Consider the following 20,034-nt stretch of genomic DNA (forward strand, 5'->3'; position numbering starts at 1 on the left):
GAGTTAATTATTTAGAACAGCAGGCTGTAAAAGGAATAATCCTGTAGGAAATGTGGAGTGCATTATTTCTTTAGTGATCTCTGCTTCCATGGAAACAATTTCTCAGCACAATTCTAAACCTTGTAAAAGTAGGGCAGTAGGTCTATGTAAAGCAGCAATTAAACAACCCGAATACTTTTATCTAGGCCATTAAATACTTTGTCCAGCATCACATGTGATTACAGTGTTCACTGGGATGTTAAACCACTGGCTGCTTCCCGTGGGGATGGATGAAGTCTTTATCCCTCACTTCCTCGGGGGTGCACAGCACCAGCACCAGCACAGCGCCTCTCCCTCCCCGTGCAGACACTTGGGGTGCTCAGCTGTGCCACAGCCTCCTTTTGGGGGGCACTGCTGGGCCACACCGTCCTTTTGGGGGGCACTGCTGGGCCACACCCTCCTTTTGGGGGGCACTGTCCTCTCCACAGCCTCTCTTCCCCCTGCAGCCCTCACGGCTCAGCCCTGCCCAGCAGAGTGAATCCTCTCCAGCACAGCAGGAAGGGCTCTGGTAGCAGGGCTGGAACCAGCACACTTGGATCGGATCGGCTCGGGGGGAGGGAATGTGGCTGATGGAGAGGGATCTGCTGGGCACCTCCAGGATGAGCCTCTGCAAACCCCTCACACTGCAGATTCAGGACTGTGACGGGTGTGCCAAACACGGGGTACCATCCCAGCATCCCTGCCCCCAGCACCACCGGATCATCGTCTGAGGGAGACTAAAGCAGAGCGCGTGTAAAACAATGATGGAAACACCTCCCTGGCGAGGCACTCCTGCCCTGGACGCGCTCCCTGGCCGCAGGTTTACACACACTCGTAAGAAGAGTTTTGCTCCGAGTCCCGAACCTCTCCCGCAGCGCTGTGACAAAGCTCCCTCTGCTGGAACCGAGCTTCACTCTGTCACTCCGTCCGTGCCACCGACACGGAACAAAGACATTCAGACTCGGCTGGGAGACAAGCTGTTACAAATACAGACACAGCTTTCTGGGTATTGCATGTACAGCCTTTATTAGTAGACTCTTGTCTATCACCAGGCAAAAATAGCAGAGAAGCAAGCAAAGAAAAAAGTACTGAATGAGTATCAACAGCGTTGACTTTTTACTTGGTTTTATTTATTTCAACTGAATTGTTTTTGGCAAGTTGGTTAGTTCAAAAAAAGTAAAATTAGGGATGTTCCCTCTCCTTGAACACAAGATCTGCATCCCTGTGAAGCAGCACTGCTGGTACCTGGAAGAGCAAAACATGATTCAGCCAACAAATGCCCATAGGGATATTTACCAGAAGTGATACCTTGGGAGGGGTTGTTTGGGTTTATTTTGTGGTTTTTTATTAATTTATCTTTTCTCTTCTAACCTGCTGAATTCCAGTTTTAATTGCATCATATTACTCACTCCTCAACAATTTCTCATGTCCTGAGCAACAACGTGGTAAGGTGTAACACTGGTCCTATGGAAAGGAACAGCAGGTTAGTCTGCACAGGTCCACTGAAACAAAGCCTGGATGGGGGGAAAAAAAAGCTTTTTCATAAAAAAAAATGGCATGCCTAAAATGTGTTTGGTAGAACTGGTCAATTAAACAGATTTTTATTTCCTGGGAAGCATGCAACTTCCAAACTTGTATCATTAACAACTCAGTGAAACTAAATGATGAAAAGTAGGTTAGTTTCTTTTCTTCCCCTGCCTCCTGTCAACAAAATCATTGCTCAGCATCACAGCTGTGCTCTTTCCAATTCCTGTAGGATTCTGTGTGCTAGACTGGATCCTGATGGTACAAGCATTGTATTTTCTCCACACCACCCTGCAACAAACACTTGGAATTCCGGAGCCTTTATGTGCATGTCAAAGGCTCAATCCTGCCCCATGTCCTCAGAAAAATCGCTTCAAGTGTCTGGGTTACTCAAAAATTTCCTTACATAACACCACTGTTAAATACAACAATACAACTGTGTGGGTTTACCTCAGTGGTCATTAAAGAGGGAAGCAGCCAGGACATTGTTACCACTACCTGGGTAATCCTGACTCATCCCTAAAGGGCTGGGAATAGGGTGTGGATAAGGAACAGTATCTACTTCATGGTGCTGTGACAATAGAGATTCAAAATCCTCCTCCTAGCAGCTCTAACTAGAACTGTCAGCACATTGGCACTGGGGGATTTTCCAGAAAACTGCAAAACTGCAACCCAACACCCCATCACTGATAAGCAGGAATGCCCTCCCACCTGCAGTGTAGTTCAGCCAGGAATCCATGCAAGAGTGGTGGTCAGGAAACCCCAGAGATGAGAGTTTAGAGTAAATGCAGACTGAGCCAAGAGACCAGAGGGAGATGGATACACCAAGTGGTAAATTACACACAGCAGTGGGACCTACAGCTGTGCACCAGCACATCTGAACATAGAGAGAGCACACAACACCCACCAGAACTTTTGAGTCCACAGCTCTTAAATGTAGGAAAATCACTGAGTTTAAAGGCCTCACATTTTCACCTGATTGGGTTCTGCTCCTTCCCCTTAGTGACAGAGAGACTCATGAGGCCTGATAAAAATAGAACATCAACTTCTGCGAAGGAGTTCCCTCCTTGGGATGCAACTCTATGATTTTAAAGCTTTTCAAACTCTTTATACAAACAAAAAGTTAAAACATACAAAATCTCAAAATTCCATTTATGTTACGTAGAACTATATATATACACACATTTTCTTAAAATAAAAATTGGGTCCATTGTCTCCCCTCTAGATATAAACTCCAAGTCTTGCTTGAAACTTTCAAATATATTTTAGACCTCTCTGAGAAACTCTGCCCAAGATAAACATGTGTAAATAGTAATACTTGTAGACAAGTCAAATTCCCTTAGTATTTAGAAAGCAACATTTAAAGCACATTTTTTTCTAAAAATATTCACAGTGATACAGCTCATGAAACATTTCCAAGTTGCAATCAGGAAACTTCTCAATCAAGATCAATCTGTGACTGATTTATCTAAATATATAACTGTATGAAATCATAATTGAGGAACTGATATAAACAAGTGTTTTTCTATTGAACTGTACATTATAGAGAAGACTCTGAATATAAAAGTGGGGATTTTTTTTTTCTTCACAAATCCTTTTCTGCTCGTTGCACTCCGTTTGCCATCAATCAGGAGCTCTGGTTTCCACAGGAAACAGTGGCAATTAGAAGTGGACAAACCACAATGATCTGGAGAACAACATAAAACCTCCCTGCAGAATGGAAGGTCAGAAAGAGGTAACCTGTGGTAGGACAGGAGTTATCATTTCCACTGGAAACAAGCACAGCCACTACTGAGAAGTCATGAAACTCGGCATTTTTTTCTCCCCAATATTAGAAGCAAGATGGCAAAGAATGTGCCAAAAAGCTACTTGACCATCAGAATCAATGGGGAAAAGTAATATGAAAAATAATAGTAAAAAATGAAATTGGGTGATGTATTTTGCTACAACTGGATGAAACTTCTTACTGGACACCAGGAAAGTTTGAGCTACAAAACTCTCATTTCAGTTAAGTTTCCCTTTTGTGAACTCATTCAAAGTTACACTCCCTAAGGCAAAGGAACAAATCCATCCTGAGTTAGAGGTGCACTTGTAGATAAAAACATTAGAGAAATTCCCAAACTGAAAGACTTGAGAGAGGACAAGCTCTCCTTGCAGACTGATGCACAGCATTCTTGACAGGGTGTCCTCCTTCCCAAACATCAGGCTGCTCAATCATTAACTCCATGGCACTCATTAGCATTAAGCATTCCTTGGGCACACAGGTCACACACATCAGGAGATTTCAAAGTGTTTTCAAACCACAACAATGAGATGACAATGGATTCTTAACAGTCACTATTAAAAGGGATAACAATTCTGAAAGAGTTGACATAATGGAGAGGAGGGGAAGAAATGAAAAAATGAAATCAAAATTCCAAAGCCATCACACTGGCAACTTGAGTGAATGTTCATTCTCACTTCCTTCAGCATTTTTTTCACTCTTGTATGTGGAAAGGAATAAGTTTTCTATCTGAGTCAAGAACTCTTCAGCAATGAGGCAGTTTGTTACCTTGCCCAAAGTCTTCCTCATGCACTCCAAAAGCTAGGCAAAAGAAAAGGAAATCTGTTTTAAATTGTCATTTCCTCCCTATTCTATGTGACAAGTACTGCAAAGAGATTTTTATTTATTTATTTAGGATGAGCACTACAAAAAGTGTTTGTACATTATAAATTTAAAAGAACAGGGTGATGTAAACCCAACTCTTTAAAACCAATTACCCAACAACTAAATTTCAGAGCATTCTACCAACTCAAGTTTAGATTTACACTTTATAAGCAAAGATGTATTGAGAGGGAACAAAAAAAAAAAAATCAATGTGTGCAATTACTGTGTGCAAGTTTTCTGTTTATGTCTTTTGCTTTGGGCAGAGTTTCTGTCTTGTTTGTGCAATAATGGTACAGCTGCCATTAGTCAGAGCTCCAGAGCAGTGACTACACTGACTGGAAAATTAAAGTTCCTACTTATCCATGAGAAACATGGCACAGCATTATTTTACTGATGGAACAAAGGACTAGGAATGAAGCCAAATCTGCTCTTGAGACGTGTGCAGGTCTTGACACTGAAAGCATACAAAATGCTGAGGAGAAACCTGAGTAATTAATTGCCATTAATTCCTCTCCAAACTGAGGGTCAAACTTGGTGTCTGCACACCCCCAACTTCTCTGAGAGGAGGATCTTTATTCTCACTGTGTTGTAAGTAAATAAGCTGTGCCACAAAAATAATTTATTATCATTCATTTACATCTCTTATTTGTAAAAGTGTAACTCCAGGTGACTTCTGACATGAAACAGATTTGCATTTAAAAAAATAATCTAACATAAAAAATTAAGATAAGAAAACTTACTTTCTGCAAGCAAGTCAGGTCAGAATCTCTATGAAAAATTTTATCCATGGGGACACTGCTGTTGGAAGAAAAACAAACAGGAGTGCTGGAGAAAGCAGCCATGGGTCTTGACTGAAAAGTAACAATAAATGTATAAAAATTCCAACCTGGCTGTTCATAACAGAAGTGGACACAAACCTGTGGCAAAATCTGTATTTCTCAATTATCCACCTTGTTTTTTCAAATATTAATTCCCACTGAGGCTCCTCCAACATCTGTTCCATTTCAAATTTGTAGGGCAGGCCTGCAATCAATTGAAGATCATTATTCAGTGTTTCTGCTACACTCCACTGTTTTTTTTCCTGTTTAGTTTAGGTGCAATCCCTTCCTTCCCCATACTGTTCCTCATTTATTACTGACTGCAGAAGCCTGTAATTCTGTTACTTGACAACATTAAGGAGGTTAAAGGATGACGTGTTTTGGATTCCAAATTTAATTCTGGTGGAAGTAGGAACAAATCTGTTCTGCTCCCTGCTCTTGCCAATTCCCATTCCATAAGGAAGGACAGAAATCTACAACAAACCCAGAAATGAAAAAATGAACTGAGTATTTCTAACTTAGTTGCACTTTTGTAGTCTAAGAGTGATAAGGTTATTAAATTAATATAAAAGGTTTGGTTTTTCAGTATGAATGGGCTGATGGTGAAGTGCTGACTATTGTTTTCAATTTCAAAGGAACTTTGCTCAGAAATGAAGAAATTCTTCTAGTTCACTGCAGGTGGGGGAAGAGAATTCTAGAAAATATTTTAAAAGAACCATCAGAAAGTTATTTGCAGGACACGATTAGTTTACCAAAAATCAGGGAGAAAGAAAGAGACTGTACATTTCAGTAAATCATTTCCAAAGAGCCAGAGGAGATGGCATTTTGTAAAACCTTGATTTCAGGAGCTAAACAGAAATCTGAAATCATCTGACAGAAAATGCACATGACTACAAAAATGTCTACTTCTCAGGGCAATAGGGTTTGTCAGTATTTTAACTGCCCCCCACAAGGGTGGGATGTGTGGGAGAAGAGGATAAAAGTGCAGGAGTCTCAGGGTGATAAACAGGAACTGGGGCACAGATGTGGCCACTGCTGCCTCTGGCCCAGGACCATGCAGTGAGGCTCCAGGCAGATGGGCTCCCTTGTCTGCTTCCACTGGAAAAAACAGAGGCAACTGTGGGCTCACAAGGCCTCAGCTACAGCTGTGCCAAGAGAACTGGAAACCTTGGAATGTGCATGCAAATACCAGGACTTCATAAATGGAGGGAGGAGAAGAGAGAAAGGGCAACTACCAGAACCATCTACTGTTATCAGGGGAGTTTCCTCAAATCCATGTCAGGAAAAGAGCAGAAGATCTGATCATCACTTGCAATACAGCAAATTTTATGTGCTATGTCCTTAACTGTTCAAGAAAAGAAAAGATCATGCTTTCATGAAATGCCAATGGGATTTTTAATCAGGAATTTGTTCCCTTAGGTGGGGGCTCATGCCAGCACCATTACAGCTTTCGTGTCTTGTATTCCTCTGGACAGCTGGCACATGTCTTTGATCCTCTGACCTGCTGAATGCCACATCATTCAAAAATTAAGGATTTTTGGGCACTGTAGCAGCCAATTCTTTACTATTTACTTCTGTCTCCTCGAGTAGAGAATCTGTTCAGAATATTGTAACGCAGGCCAAGTAAGACATGGGAAACAGTTTCTAAGCTGTTCACATGGATTCTGTATGTAAATAACAGGGACCTGTGTCCCAACCCTTTCACTTCTTTCAGGAATTGTGGGAACTACTAACACAGAAGATCAATCTCGTGCATATTTATACTTGTGTATTCCTATCCTGACAGCACAGACAACCCACAGTGTCTCAGTGAAATTCCTGGGTTTATCCAGCCCATGTTACCATTATAAATGACACCATTTATATAATGCCTTCGTATTACCAATATAAATACATAAATACTGATTTCTCAGGTTCAAAACCAGACATCTTCCCCTTAACACTCAAAAGGAAAAGGAGAATTAAGACACTGGATTAAACAGGGGTACTTACGATAGGAACCATCAGAACTGATCTCATCACTAATGACCAGACAGGTGATCTGGGAATAGGGAAGAGGATTATTCCTGTTGTAAGGGCTTATGATCATCCCGATGAACATGGCACCACCCCTGGAGAAATAGCTCTAAAAAACACCAAAAACACCACGTACAAAAATCCAGTCTTATTCAGAACAGCAAAGCCAAAACCTAAAGAACAGCTTTTATGTCAATTCACGCTGAGCTGATGTAAGATACATTGGTGCAGCAGGGTGAAGCCCAGGGAGGCTTTGGGGCTGCTGGGTGTTTTGGAGTGCCTTTGCTGTACCTGGTACTTGGCCTGCGTGTCGATGTCGCGGATGGAGGGGCTGGGCTCGAAGGCGGGGTGGGAGTGGTACCAGCCGATGACCTGGAAGCCCCTGGCCGCCAGCGACTCCGAGGCCTGAGTCTGGGACACCGGGTCCATCTCGCACTGCAGGCCTGTGCTCAGGCTGTTGCACGGCTCTGCTGCACGCACCTGGGGAAAGAACCTCCAGCTGCACCAGTGCAAGAACCTCCCTCAGGTTGCAGGGGGTTGTTGTGCCCGAGTCCTGCATCTTGGCCACAATAACCTCCTGCAGTGTTATAGGCTGGGGTCAGTGTGGCTGGACAGTGCCCAGGCAGAAAGGGACCTGCGGGTACTGGTCAACAGCAGACTGAACATGAGCCAGCAGTGTGCCCTGGTGGCCAAGAAGGCCAATGGCTCCTGGCCTGGACCAGGAATAGTGTGGCCAGCAGGAGCAGGGAGGTCATTCTGCCCCTGTTGTTGACACTGGTGAGGGCACACCTCAAGTGCTGTGTCCAGTTCTGGCCCCTCAGTTTGGGAAGGACGTTGAGACACTCAAGTGCATCCAGAGGAGGCAACGAGGCTGGAGAGGGGCTGGGAACACAAACCCTGTGAGGAACCACTGAGGGAGCTGGGGTTGTTTAGCCTGAAGAAAAGGAGACTCAGGGCTGATCTCATCACTCTCTACAACTCACTGAAAGGTGGCTGTAGTCTGACAGAACCAGAGGACACAGTCTCAAGGTGCACCAAGGGAAATATAGGCTGGATATTAGGAAAAAGTTTTTCACAGAAACAGTCATAAAGTTCTGGAATGGCCTGGCCGGGGAGGTGGTGGAGTCACCATCCCTGGATGTGTTTAAAAAAAGACTGGATGGGGCACTGGGTGCCAGGGTTCAGTTGTGTTAGGGCACGGCTTGGACTTGATGATCTTGAAAGTCTCTTCCAACCTGGTGATTCTGTGAATAAGTTACAGAAAACTTACAGAATTTTAAGAGGCATTTACCAGATCTTCCTCATGATGCAGCTGACATTTGAATGTAAGCTCAACCCTCATATTTCAAGACTACAGTAATGAACTTCAACTTTAATATATTAAATTAGTTGCCTTTTAGAAATAAGATACATCTATTCATATTGTACCTATGATCATTTCAGTTTTAATATTATAGAGAAAATGTGAAAAGACAAACACTTACTTCCACAACTTTATCAGCTTCAGAGTACTTTCCACCAAGCAGCCCAATCACTTCTGCCAGAGACACGTGAGAGTGCTGGAATGAGATCAAACAAGTAGTAAAGTCCAAATTGTGGGATTTCTCACAAGGCAGTGACTTCTCAAGGATACGTAGAAGGAAAATTGAAGACAACTCAAGACTCTCAAATAGCCAGTACTTCCATTTAAAGCAAACAGAAAAGATTAAATTTGCTTATTATATACACACAGCACAGATGTAGTGCAAGGGTGCAAGACTTCCATACACAAGGCAACGTTGGCTTCAAAAACTGCAGCCTGGGCAGTGCTGAACAACTGCACTCATTTTGGTACAGCCTGTTATTCTTGAAAAAACCTACACATTGCTTTGCAAACATAAAATCAATTCCCAGACTGGGAGAAAATGAAGCCATAAATTTCAGAAGGGCAGTCTGTTTCAGAAAGTAGCTTTAAGCAAATTAGATTTAAAGTATGACAGAGAGTAGTAAGTAGTAGAGCTCTCAGTAAAGTAGCAACGCTCTTATTAGTTTTTCTAGAAAGTCAATAGTTGTATATTAAGCACAATACAAAACCCATTCATTTTAGGGGCTTTATTTAATACTAGATTCTCACACTTCTCGGTCTGACTGGAAAAAAAAAATCACAGAATGGTTTGGGTTGAAAGGAACCTTAATGATTATCTCATTATCCCCCCTGTCATGGGCAGGGACACCTTTCATTAGAACAGGTTGTTCAGAGCTCCACCCATCCTGGCCTCGAACACTTCCAGGGATGGGGCAGCCACAGCTTCTCTGTTTTATTTTCTTGGTCTTGTTATGTTGCTCATTAAAAAAAAAACAACCAAACCCACAGCATACACATCACAGCTTTTTGAAAGATAAAACTTCATGCTCACCAAATCCATTATTAAAAGTGCTTCGGAAGACACTTTCACCTGAAAGGGTTCCTGAAATGATAAACACAATAGTAAGAAAAGTAACCCCAGCAATGGAGCCTTCTCAGTAATCCACTCAGAGGTACATACCTGCTTTTCTTCCGTGAACAAACAGCATGGTATCAGCTGAAAGGGATCAAAGGAACTATAAAATGAAAGAAAATTTCTCTAAAGATGTAGGACAGTCAGGAAACTTTTCAAGTTTCCCACTGTCTCCATGGCAGAGGAGGAATAACCTTGTTTTCTTCACTGGATTTTCTCATCCCACATTAGCATGGCTTCCATCAAATACAGAAATGTCACTTCCCACACTCCTGAATTTCCAACATGGAACATCTGAAAAGCATCCCTGCTATTTCAGACCAGGATACATATTAATGCTGTGCAGGGCTCCAGCCTGACACTACACAGGACATTTGTTCCATTTCTAGTAGATCTATGTCTGAACACAATGTGATCAAATACCTTTTGATTTGTCTTGAACTTTTAGAAGATTTTGCAGGTTTCAGTTTTTCTTCCTCTCTCCTTCTTGCTAATTCTTCAGCTGAGAGATGCTGAAAAGATTTTTTAAAAAATTGAATGTTTCAATGTCTGAAGTGCTTTTCAGCCCTGATTGCAAAACCAGCCCAGAAAAAATTCTTGATATCCCTGCCCTCTTAATATAATTTGTGTATTACAAGACTACTCAGGATAGAGGCAAGAGTCATGGCAGAACCAAGCAGTGTCATTCCAAGGAAGGAATGACAATCTGAGATCAAGTCCACAAGGTGCCTGATAAGAGAATTCTCTCAGTCTCCAAATCCTTCAAATCCAGTAAAATCACAGCCCACATTACAAACCAGGTGTAAATCCAGGTGTGACAATCTGCTATTACAAACCACGGCCAGAATTTATCATGCCCCCTCCTTAGGGATGAATGTTTTCAACGTTTATTTCCATCCAAATATGTATTTTACAGGAAGTGTTAGAATTATTAACCCACAGTTACACAAAAATAGGGATGGCATGATACCATTATGGAAGTACTTGCTACAGGCAATTACTGAAAGGTTGAAAATTAAGAAGGCTTTGTATACAGGAAAATTGGATGTCTACAGTTCTTCACTTTTCATGTAATTTATAATTGTAGGAACAGACACGTATTTTCTTTCCAATTCTCCCATAAAATATTTAATCTTGCATGAATTTTTAAAGCACTTAATAAACCACAGTATTACTGGGGATATTGCTAGTAGCAGAATTAATATTAGGAACTCATTATCACCTGCATAATGAGCACAAGGAAACCATACGGGACTGAAAAAATAACATTTAAATGTTATTCTCCCATCTCCTACCCTTACCCTAAAGGCAGTTAACTGAAAGCAACGGGTCATGAAAATCTCCTACAAGACAAGGCTAGGAGTTTTATGGGCATAAAACCCCTGTGCAAACCCCAAATGCAGCTGTATTTATCAGCATGATGATGTACCAGCTGCTGCAGTACTTTCAAATTACACTTCCACAAGGGAGGTTAAATCCCTGTGACACAACTGTTCCCTTGTCTGTTTGATGCAACAGCACCTGCCAGCAATTAGCAAGAATTGATGATTTAAGGTTAAAACACAGGAGAGTTACCTCAAATGTCTGTCCTTCCAAATCCTTTGCATCACACCAGTTTCCCCAAGGGTCCCGCACTCGCCGTCTTCTCGTGCGCTGAGGTGAGAAACCACCATGAGTCAAAGCTGTTACCCTGAAAAAACTGCATTTCCTTCATCCAGGCAGCCAAAAGGTCACTGCCCCAGGAAAGGTACTGACACTCCAACATGTTCCCAGAAAATAAAGGACACCCCGGATTTCTGTAGAATTAAGTAGTTCACAATCTGTCCTGAATTATCATCTGTAAAGTTTTTGGTGTTTAAGGCTGTAACGCCTGTTAGTGTTCCATGGAATATCAGCACCCCTGACAACAACAGGGCACTGATATCCAGCTCTGAATTAATGCTCAGAAAACACACAAAGCCATAAATTCAGTGTGTTTGCATTTAGTGTATGCTACAGTTCTTTACATTTCAATTTATTATTTTTAAAGTGGGATTGATTTCGTTTTGTTCTCATCAACTGGTTTGCTGTGAAGTACTAAAAAATGCTACATTAAGTGTGAATATAAAAATTAACTCTGGCAAGCCTTGGTAATTCATGCAGTTATAAATGAGTTACTGCTGCATTTAATTGTGTGCATAGGGCTCTCAGGAAGCCATAACATATACCTACTGTATTTAACAGTTGAAATGCAAGCAACTCAATCACACACTGCAATGCACTTCACTATTTTGTGGCTAATAAATTATGGGAAGGTGGGGTTCAGCCTTGCAGGGGAAAGCCTGCAAGACAGCTGGAGTGAAGTACCTGAACACGTGAGTGGGTGTGAGACACCTGTACCAAGACTGCCACCCGAATCACAGGGCACCCTAGGGAAACTGCAACCTGAGTGAGAGGAGACATTCCCTGAGGTGCCCTGGCTTGCAAATAAATGCAAGCTGGGAGGATTGTCCCCCTGTTCTGCTGCCCCCAGGCTGTACCATGGACTGCAGGCGCTGGGCCAGCTGATAGGCTTCCACCGTGTCCTTGCCCTCCCTGCAGCGGCTCCTGTCGGCGGGCTGGGGCCGGTTGTACACGGCCTGTTCTGCAGGACACACAGGGGACAATTCCCGTGTCAGCAGAGCTCAGCGCTGCTCAGCACTGCCACACACACGGGAATGACATGGGTGACAACAGCAAATGGCACGGGGAGAAAGCAAACAAAACCCTCACAGCAAAGACATCTCTTGATAGACATAATTCTGAGTGGTGATGTAGCCCTCTCCCATTACGCTTTTAAAACAACAAAACCTCCTTCTTGTTAATTAATTCTTAATAACTTTACTTTGGACAAAATGTAATTGCGGGACATTGCTCCTCTCCTAGGTGACTGTCGTTCAGCTTTGGACCAAAATTCATTCTGAGCCTCTAAACCAACATCAAGTTACAGGTGCACATTCACTTTTAACAGGTCACCTAATTTTAACACTTAAATTATTTAAAAACTAGCCCTGAGGAAGAAGGCATCAGTGTTTATTTAGAAAACAGTTATAATTTAGTGTGGGAAAAGAAACAATTACTTGAATTCTGCCTAATAAGAAGGAAGGCAGAATTTCAGACACAGCTGGTATCAGGACACACAGAAAAGCATGAAACGAAACAGACATCCCACCAACTGGTGTGTGATTAAACATGAGGAAAAGGAAAAATAAAAAGTAAAAATAGAAGGTTTTGTGTAAGCCCAAAATTCCTAATCCTGTTAATAGGTTACAAATTCCTCTAGATTTCCAAGGTTATGAGAGAATCTTCTTGGAAGGTCCTTCCTAGCAAGGATGAATGTGCATCCTGTGTGAGCAGCACACCCTAATGCTGGGCAGTCCTTCAGCACTGCACCAGAAGAGGCTCTTTACTGACCATTCTAACAGAAATATCTTTACCACAGCCAAAGTTGATTGCTCCTATCAGCTCCAGGTACGTGTGGATCCGCCCGATGCAGTTGACGTCCCCGCAGTTCTTCAGGCCTGGCCGCACCGAGGTCTTGTTCAGGTATTTGGGTTTACATCTCTCCCTAAAACAAAGCACAGCACTGGTCAAAGAGCAGAACAAACCACGGGGGGACAAAGGAATTGGGGGACTTTAACTGAGGTTCTGTTTTCGCTCTCTGTGCATTTATCCCTTCCTTTAAACTGATACTGAATCTTCTCAGTTCAACACTTCTCTGGTGTCAAATGGAATTTTAGTCTCTCTTTGCAATTAGAAGCTGTCAGAGCACAAGATAACTGAATGAGGACAGAGTTAAACTCAGTAATTCTTTATACTTCAAAGCAAGCACAAACCAAAACTGGCAACCAAATTATCTTGAGCCTCCTACCACACCTGTTTCCTTACACCAATCCTTTGCAGATGGAATATAAAATATTTAAGTGTACAAGCACCACTCCAAATTGATTCTTAATTTGAGCCATTCCTTTGGTCAACATTATTTGCTCTAGCACTTCTTGCTGCCCGTCTGTAAAGGCAGAGCTACAAAATTAATGCCACTGGTAATTTTAAGGAACCATTTGTTAAAACCATTCTTATGCATAGGATGGCAAAAATGGCAAGTAAATAGCACAGCCAAAATAAATGCAGCCTGTTCTAGTCCAGAACATTTATTTTCTTAATGCTAAAGTATTTTCATTGCTCAGCTTCCAGAATGCCAGAGAAAAAAATCAGGAAGATGCAAAAGAAGCATTAATAATGCTCTTCACTGGCAAGCTACCATACAATTAATTTCACTCTATTCAGAAGTAAGCTATTAGTGCTAAGTAGTGTTCTAGCTACATCAGACCAGGACATCTTAATCACTTATTTCACTAAAAGAAATTAATGCATCTCACCACTGATCCAAAATATAATTCCTGATTTTCAAATAACGCTCTGGTGTTTTGGCCTGGCGCCCCTCAAAGAATTCGGGAATAGCCTGCTTCTCTTCTTCCAGAATGATGCTCCTGTCAACCTCCACTTCTTGATCAGGTGGCTTCAGCTCCTCTGCTTCCTCTTGATGATCTTCATCCACTTGGCAGGGAGAAGGAAAAAGCAATCCACTATCAGCCAGGTCTCTTTGCTCCTCACTGAGCTCCTGATCGGTTCCTTGTGCAGTCCCATGACATGTGACTGGTCTACCTTGTCCAGCTTTCTCAACAAAATTGTTGTACTGCTGGTAATCCAAAGTCACAGATTTATCCCCATTCAGGTGCTGGGAACATGTTGCTGCCACAGCAGGAAATACCAACGCATCCACTGTCTCTGACCTGGTGTGCTGAGGATCTTCTTTAGGCAAAGCAGTCGCAGAACTGTGGCCAGCAGATGAAAAACCTTGTTCCACTGCTTTTGTTTCTTCAACTGGACTTTTTGGGATAACAGATAATTCAGATTTTCCTGTTTCTTGCTGGAAGGCAGGAGTGAGTAGTTCATCCATGTCATCAGTTATGTCCACTTCCTCATCATCTGACAGCTTTTCGATTTTCACTGCGTTCAGGTTGGGGTCTGCACGGCCTCTCAAGTTTCCAGCTTCCACCTTTGTCCCATCTTCAGTGGGAAGGCTGCTCCCACACTGACTTTGCTCTTCTTTTTCTGAATCACCATTTTTTGCCTTAGGAGAATATAAAACACATTTAGGAGGGAAAAAGCAAACCAAAACCATGTGCCTCCCAAATAATCAGGACTGTTTTATTTGAACAGCAGATATTCTGAAGTGTTTCTTCTTCAATTTATCATTTTAATTTACTTCAATCCATTGCAACTGACTTTTACACAGCATTATAATTATACTTTAGGCCAAGTACAAATTGACATGTATTTCCAGTCAAAAAGCCCTAGAAAGTAGTTATTTCCTCTTAAAGCCCATGAAATCTCAAATGAGGCTGAAGCAAAAACTACAACACACAGCAAAAAGAGCTGTGTAGTAGAAAACCAGTATTTTCAGACTAACAACTCACAGTGTAAGGGACCACAACTATATTGCATTTATTGTTACCAGTAATAAAAACAGTGGTCACTCTAGGAATTTCAAATCAGGTCTGACTTCACATTTAAATCTGGAAATAACGATATTCCACTTCTCTGAATATGGGAATGATTAAAGTACCTGCTTTGACAGCAGTGCCCTGAAAAGACAGATTAAAACCAAGCTACCCAAGGGCCAACACCTCTTTGCCAGCTCCAGGGATGCCCCACTTACCTTGTTCCTGAAGTAGTGCCGAGCATAGCTCTTGACTTGCAGAACCGTTCGAGTGCTGATCAGTTTGGCAATTTTCGTCCACCTGCGGCCAAATTTCACCTGAAACAACAAAGGACATGGAAGTGACCCCAACTCTTGACATTCCAGACATGGCACTGCATGTGTCAAATGATTCAAAACCTCATTATTCATTAAATGCACAAACACTAAAGCAAACCCAGGGTAAAGAACCTCACTATTTATGCTCTACCAAGAAGGGAACTGCTTCCAGTAGTAAGAATTATTGTTATTCTTAACTGAAGGATCTTCTTTACCCATTTCAGGCACCCTGCTGCCTTCTATCCCAAGGAATCCTTGCGCCTGGCAAAGCAAACCCTTTTACAATTGGCACAACCATTAATCTCTGCAGACCTTACAACAGTAAAGGATTTTACTTTATTACCTGATTTGCCTTCAGAACACTCTACACTTCTCATAGTTAATGCAGCATTGTGATTATGCAACATGCTTATTCATGTCCACTACTTTACTGTTCAAGATCAACTCATTAATTCAATTTAAAATCTTTTATATAGATATAAACAAACTCACCAGTCCTTGTTCAAACAGCTCTTTTTCCTCTGATGTCCACTTCAAGGAACAGCCAGGAGATTTTGTAGGTGAACGCACCCTGGGAATGCAGGAAGCAGAAATCAGTGCTTTCCCAAATCCAGATATTCTCCAATCCCAGTCACTCAAGGCACCCTCTGACAAGAGGACTACTCCCCATCTTTGGCAAAACTCAAAGTAAACATTCTAAACATGAATGTGACTCATAAACAAAATACTGAGAATCACATCAGCTTCTCCATCATGATGGAAGATTCAAGTCAACTCAATATTCATCAGTGACCAATGGCACAGAAATACATCAAAGCAGGCAACAGAAAAGTTCAGGTAAAAAGGCAACATAAAGACCACTGTGCTACCAAAACAATTCCCAAAGCCTGGTTCACTCTAGCCTCTTGTTACACACAGTAATATTTCTTCCTGTTGAAAGGTCTCTTAAATAAATTTTTACAGCCAAACAAAACAAACTTTAATTTTTAAAAAATAGTATCTGGTAACTTAACAAAATTAGACACCACACTTAAAAATGCAATTCAATTGTTAAAATGTACATACATGACTTTTCCAGCTTTCTTATGTGGGCTGCAAATGCAAGAGTGAAAATAAAAATTAGTAATTGTGCTGCTGGTGCATACCCAGCAAATAAGAAGGATTTTAGAAGGACTTTTCACTTCTACTCAGCTAAGAATTTTTCCCAGACAGATCTTACCTTTTCATAGATTTTTTCTCCACTTCCTTTTGGTTGAGCCATATTTTTTCAGAAAGTGATTTATTAGACAAATAATATCTGAAATAGTAATTAAGTAAATTTCCAAAGCATCAGAGATATTTGTACATGTGAGAGTTTTAACAATCAGATAAATTACACTGCTTCAGAATTACCCAGCCATAGAAACAAATACTGCAGTTTCTACAGCAGGATTTCTGCAATCTACCTAGAAGTTTGCAGGGCTTCAGTCACCTTAACAGGGAAAGATTTGTCCAGTTCTTTTGGAAATAGGAGGCCTTTTAGCATTCTAAAGGAAAACATAAAACCAAATCAGCAAAAGGATACTCTTCCTCCAGCAACATCTTCTCAATGACAGCCCTGTTTTCTTCACTAATGCTGCTGTCCAACGTCCAGGGCTGCAAACAACAAAAGCACATTTTAATATCTGAATTCTGTCACACTGTACTTGAGTACTGAGAAGAAACAGTTTGCAAAAGTAAGGAAGAAGCACTGGTTAAAAACCTAAAAGAGCGTGTATGTGGAGGGAAGAGAGAACAGAGAAGCTCTGATAACCTTGCTACAAGCAGCTTTGATTAAAAAAATACTTACAAGACTGTTGCCAGTTCTCCAAGATGAATCAAGATAGTGATCCTGCAGCAGGCTTGATGCTGTGTTTTCATGATCTCTGAAAGAGATTCCAGTGTTCAGAACCATTGTATTTTTAATATTGAATGTCATTGAGTTGTATTATCTCCACTTAACATTTCTACAGCTTACCCCCGACAAGGTAAAAGCATTTTCTTGTAAAGGCAAACTGCTTTTCCTGCTGAGGAGACCTCCTACTTGCACAAGGTTTAATAGAATCCTGTCATACAGGGTTGCTAGAACCATAGAATAAAATCCAGGAATGGTTTGGCTGGAAGATCATTTCATTCCAACCCTCTGCCATGGACAGGGACATCTCCCACCAGACCAGGTTGGTCCAACCTGGCTAGGGCTCACCACCCTTACAGGGAAGAGTTTCCTCCCAATGTTTAATCTCATGCTCATACAGACTTCATCCAGTTTATATTTAATCTTTTCTGTAAATAACTACTCATTAGAGATCTGTCACTGATTAACATCATTGACCAATTTCCTTTTATTTTCACACAGCATAAGATCTCCTTAGGAATTTGTGTAATTACTTGTTTTCAAAAATCTTTACTTCCAGAACATTCAGTCTTGTCTAAAGACTAATTAGCCCTATATTCCCTGCAGTGCTACTAAATTAAACTCACCTTCTGCTCTGAACTGCTTTGTGCAGCACTTCAAACATCTCTTTATAGGATAAAGGATCAGGATGAGTCTCCATGTCCAAAGATCAATACAACTTCAGCTTCTTTTTGAGCATACCCAGGAGAAGGTGGGATCAAGAGCCCCCTTTGCCAGCAGCCTGTCTGCAGCAGTGCCAGGGGCTACTTGAGGGCGGTGTCTCTGCTACAAACCTCTCCCAGCACCTGCAAGTGCTCGATTTGAGGCACTGCAGTCACTGCCTACTCACTTCAGCATCCCTTATCTGTGAATTTGCTGAAGCCCAGAAAGCCAGTGGAATGCTGGGCTGCATCAAAACAGCACAGCCAGCAGGTCTTTGCTCTGGTGAGACCTCACCTGGAGTGAGGTGCTGCGTCCAGCTCTGGGGTCCCCAACATAAGGTGGCCATGGAAGTGATGGAGCAAGTCCAGAAGAAGCCACGATGTTGATAAGAGCACTGGAGCACCTCCCCTGCAAAGACAGGCTGGGAGAGCTGGGGCTGCTCAGCCTGGAGAAGAAAAGGTTGTGTGGAGACCTGATAGCAAACTTCCACTATCTGAAAGGGCTGCAGGGGAGCTGGAGAGGAACTCTTTTCAGGAACTGTAGTGATAGGACAAGGACTAATGGGTACAAACTGAGAGAAGGAAAAATCAGATATTAGGAAGAAATTCTTGAGGATGGTGATGCCCTGGCACAGGTTACCCAGGGAGATTGTGCCCTGGCAGCGTTCAAAGCCAGAATGAATAATGCCTTGAGCAACCTGCTCTAGTGGGAGACATCCCTGTTCATGGCAGGGGGGTTGGGATTAGAAGATCTTTAAGGTCCCTTCCAATCCTTAACATTCCATGATTCTATGAACCCGTTTTCTGCACCTCCCTCCCAGCGTTCAGCTTCCTGAGCCTCCCTCGCTAACACAGTTACACAACCCGGCACCTTCTCCGTGGGTATTTTAAGGATTCTCCCAGCAGCCTCGCAGCGCTGTTCCGGGCTCTGGGGGCTCCCATGACGGCGGCTCCGCGTTCTCCTCACACCAGCGCTATCACAGCCCCGTTCCCAGCGCCCTTCCCGACCATGCCCCACACCGGCGCTGCCCCCTCTCCACGGGCACTCCGTGACACTCCAAGGTCTCTCCCGGAGCGGCGGGAAGCGCCCGGCCTGGGCCGCTCCCTCAGGAGGGGCTCTCCCCTCACGACCCCCGCCCGCCGCGGGGGGACGGGGCGCGCTGGCCGAGCCGCAGCGGGGCCCTGGCGGCCCTCACTCACCCCGGCGCGGCCGCAGGGTCCCCCTCGATGTCCACCTCGGGCTCCTCCGCCGCCGCCATGACAGCGGGCCCGGCGCTATCGCGGGAAGGGGCGGGAGCAGCGCCCCGAGGAGCGGCCAAGGCGGAGGCGGAGATGGCGCTGGGGTAGGCGGAGCGCGGAGCGGCTCGGGCGGGCGGAGAGCTGAGGGACAGGGCCCGGCAGTGAGGGGACATGGCCAGGAACTGGCGGGACATGGCCGGACTGAGGGGTGACGGCCGGGAGCTGAGGGGTGACGGCCGGACTGAGGGGACATGGCCGGGAACTGGCGGGACATGGCCGGGAACTGAGGGGACGTGGCCGGGAACTGGGGGTACATGGCCGGACCGAGGGGACATGGCTGAGAGCTGAGGGGTCACGGCCGGACTGAGGGGTCACGGCCAGACTGATGAGACATGGTGGGACGCTGAGGGGACATGGCTGGGCTGAGAGCGAAAGGGAAAGGGGTGACAGGCGGGGCGTGAGGGGGGTGCGGGAGGCGGCGATGGGAGGCTGGAGCACGCACTGGTGAGGGGCACCCTCAGAGATGTGTGCGGCTCTGGGCCCCTCACTGCGAGAAGGACGTGGAGGGGCTGGAGGTGTCCAGAGCTGGGGAAGGGCCTCAGCACAAGTGTGAGGAGTGGCTCGGGGGCTCAGCCTGGATGGAGAAAAGGAGATTCAAAGGGGACTTTTCTCTCTCCACAGCTCCCTGTCAGGAGGGTGAGCCGGGTGGGGCGGGGGTCGGGCCCAGCTCCCAGGGAACAAGGGACAGAACAAGAGGAAACCGCCCCAGGTTGCACCAGGGGAGGTTTAGATTGGATATTATGAAAAAATTCTTCACAGAAGAGGTGATTAAACATTAGAATACCCTGCCCAGGTTGGGGGTGGGGTCCCCATCCCTGGAGG

General features: G+C 43.7%; 1 protein-coding gene across 4 annotated transcripts; it reads right to left on the minus strand.

The window, feature by feature from the left end:
* Positions 1 to 1,017: 1,017 nt before the first annotated feature.
* Positions 1,018 to 19,176, minus strand: MYSM1 (Myb like, SWIRM and MPN domains 1). Of its 4 annotated transcripts, none has more exons than XM_053984690.1 (20): positions 19,114 to 19,176; positions 17,168 to 17,243; positions 16,904 to 16,974; positions 16,559 to 16,636; positions 16,405 to 16,431; positions 15,832 to 15,910; positions 15,241 to 15,339; positions 13,898 to 14,652; positions 12,956 to 13,086; positions 12,020 to 12,123; positions 11,076 to 11,153; positions 9,924 to 10,012; positions 9,549 to 9,603; positions 9,420 to 9,470; positions 8,508 to 8,582; positions 7,315 to 7,503; positions 7,000 to 7,048; positions 5,107 to 5,212; positions 4,930 to 4,987; positions 1,018 to 4,126 (listed from the first exon to the last, which is right to left on the minus strand). In XM_053984690.1, the coding sequence occupies exons 1-20, from the start codon at positions 19,170 to 19,172 to the stop codon at positions 3,968 to 3,970; spliced, it is 2,388 nt and encodes a 795-aa protein (XP_053840665.1). In that variant the 5' UTR covers positions 19,173 to 19,176; the 3' UTR covers positions 1,018 to 3,967. The 4 variants fall into 4 exon arrangements, with proteins under 4 accessions (XP_053840665.1, XP_053840663.1, XP_053840662.1 ...); XM_053984688.1 differs by having other exon boundaries at positions 4,930 to 4,984; positions 7,000 to 7,132; XM_053984687.1 differs by having other exon boundaries at positions 7,000 to 7,132.
* Between the last annotated feature and the right edge of the window lie 858 nt (positions 19,177 to 20,034).

This window comes from Vidua macroura, chromosome 9, assembly GCF_024509145.1.
Source record: "Vidua macroura isolate BioBank_ID:100142 chromosome 9, ASM2450914v1, whole genome shotgun sequence".
Taxonomy (NCBI): Eukaryota; Metazoa; Chordata; class Aves; order Passeriformes; family Viduidae; genus Vidua; species Vidua macroura.

Coding starts and splice junctions, on each gene's coding strand:
- MYSM1 (XM_053984687.1), bottom strand. CDS start 19,172: ATGGCGGCGGCGGAGGAGCCCGAGGTGGACATCGAGGGGGACCCTGCG. Junction 7,133..7,314: donor ACACGCAGGCCAAGTACCAG/GTACAGCAAAGG, acceptor GGTGTTTTTTAG/AGCTATTTCTCCAGGGGTGG. Junction 4,988..5,106: donor AAATACAGATTTTGCCACAG/GTTTGTGTCCAC, acceptor TTCTTCCAACAG/CAGTGTCCCCATGGATAAAA.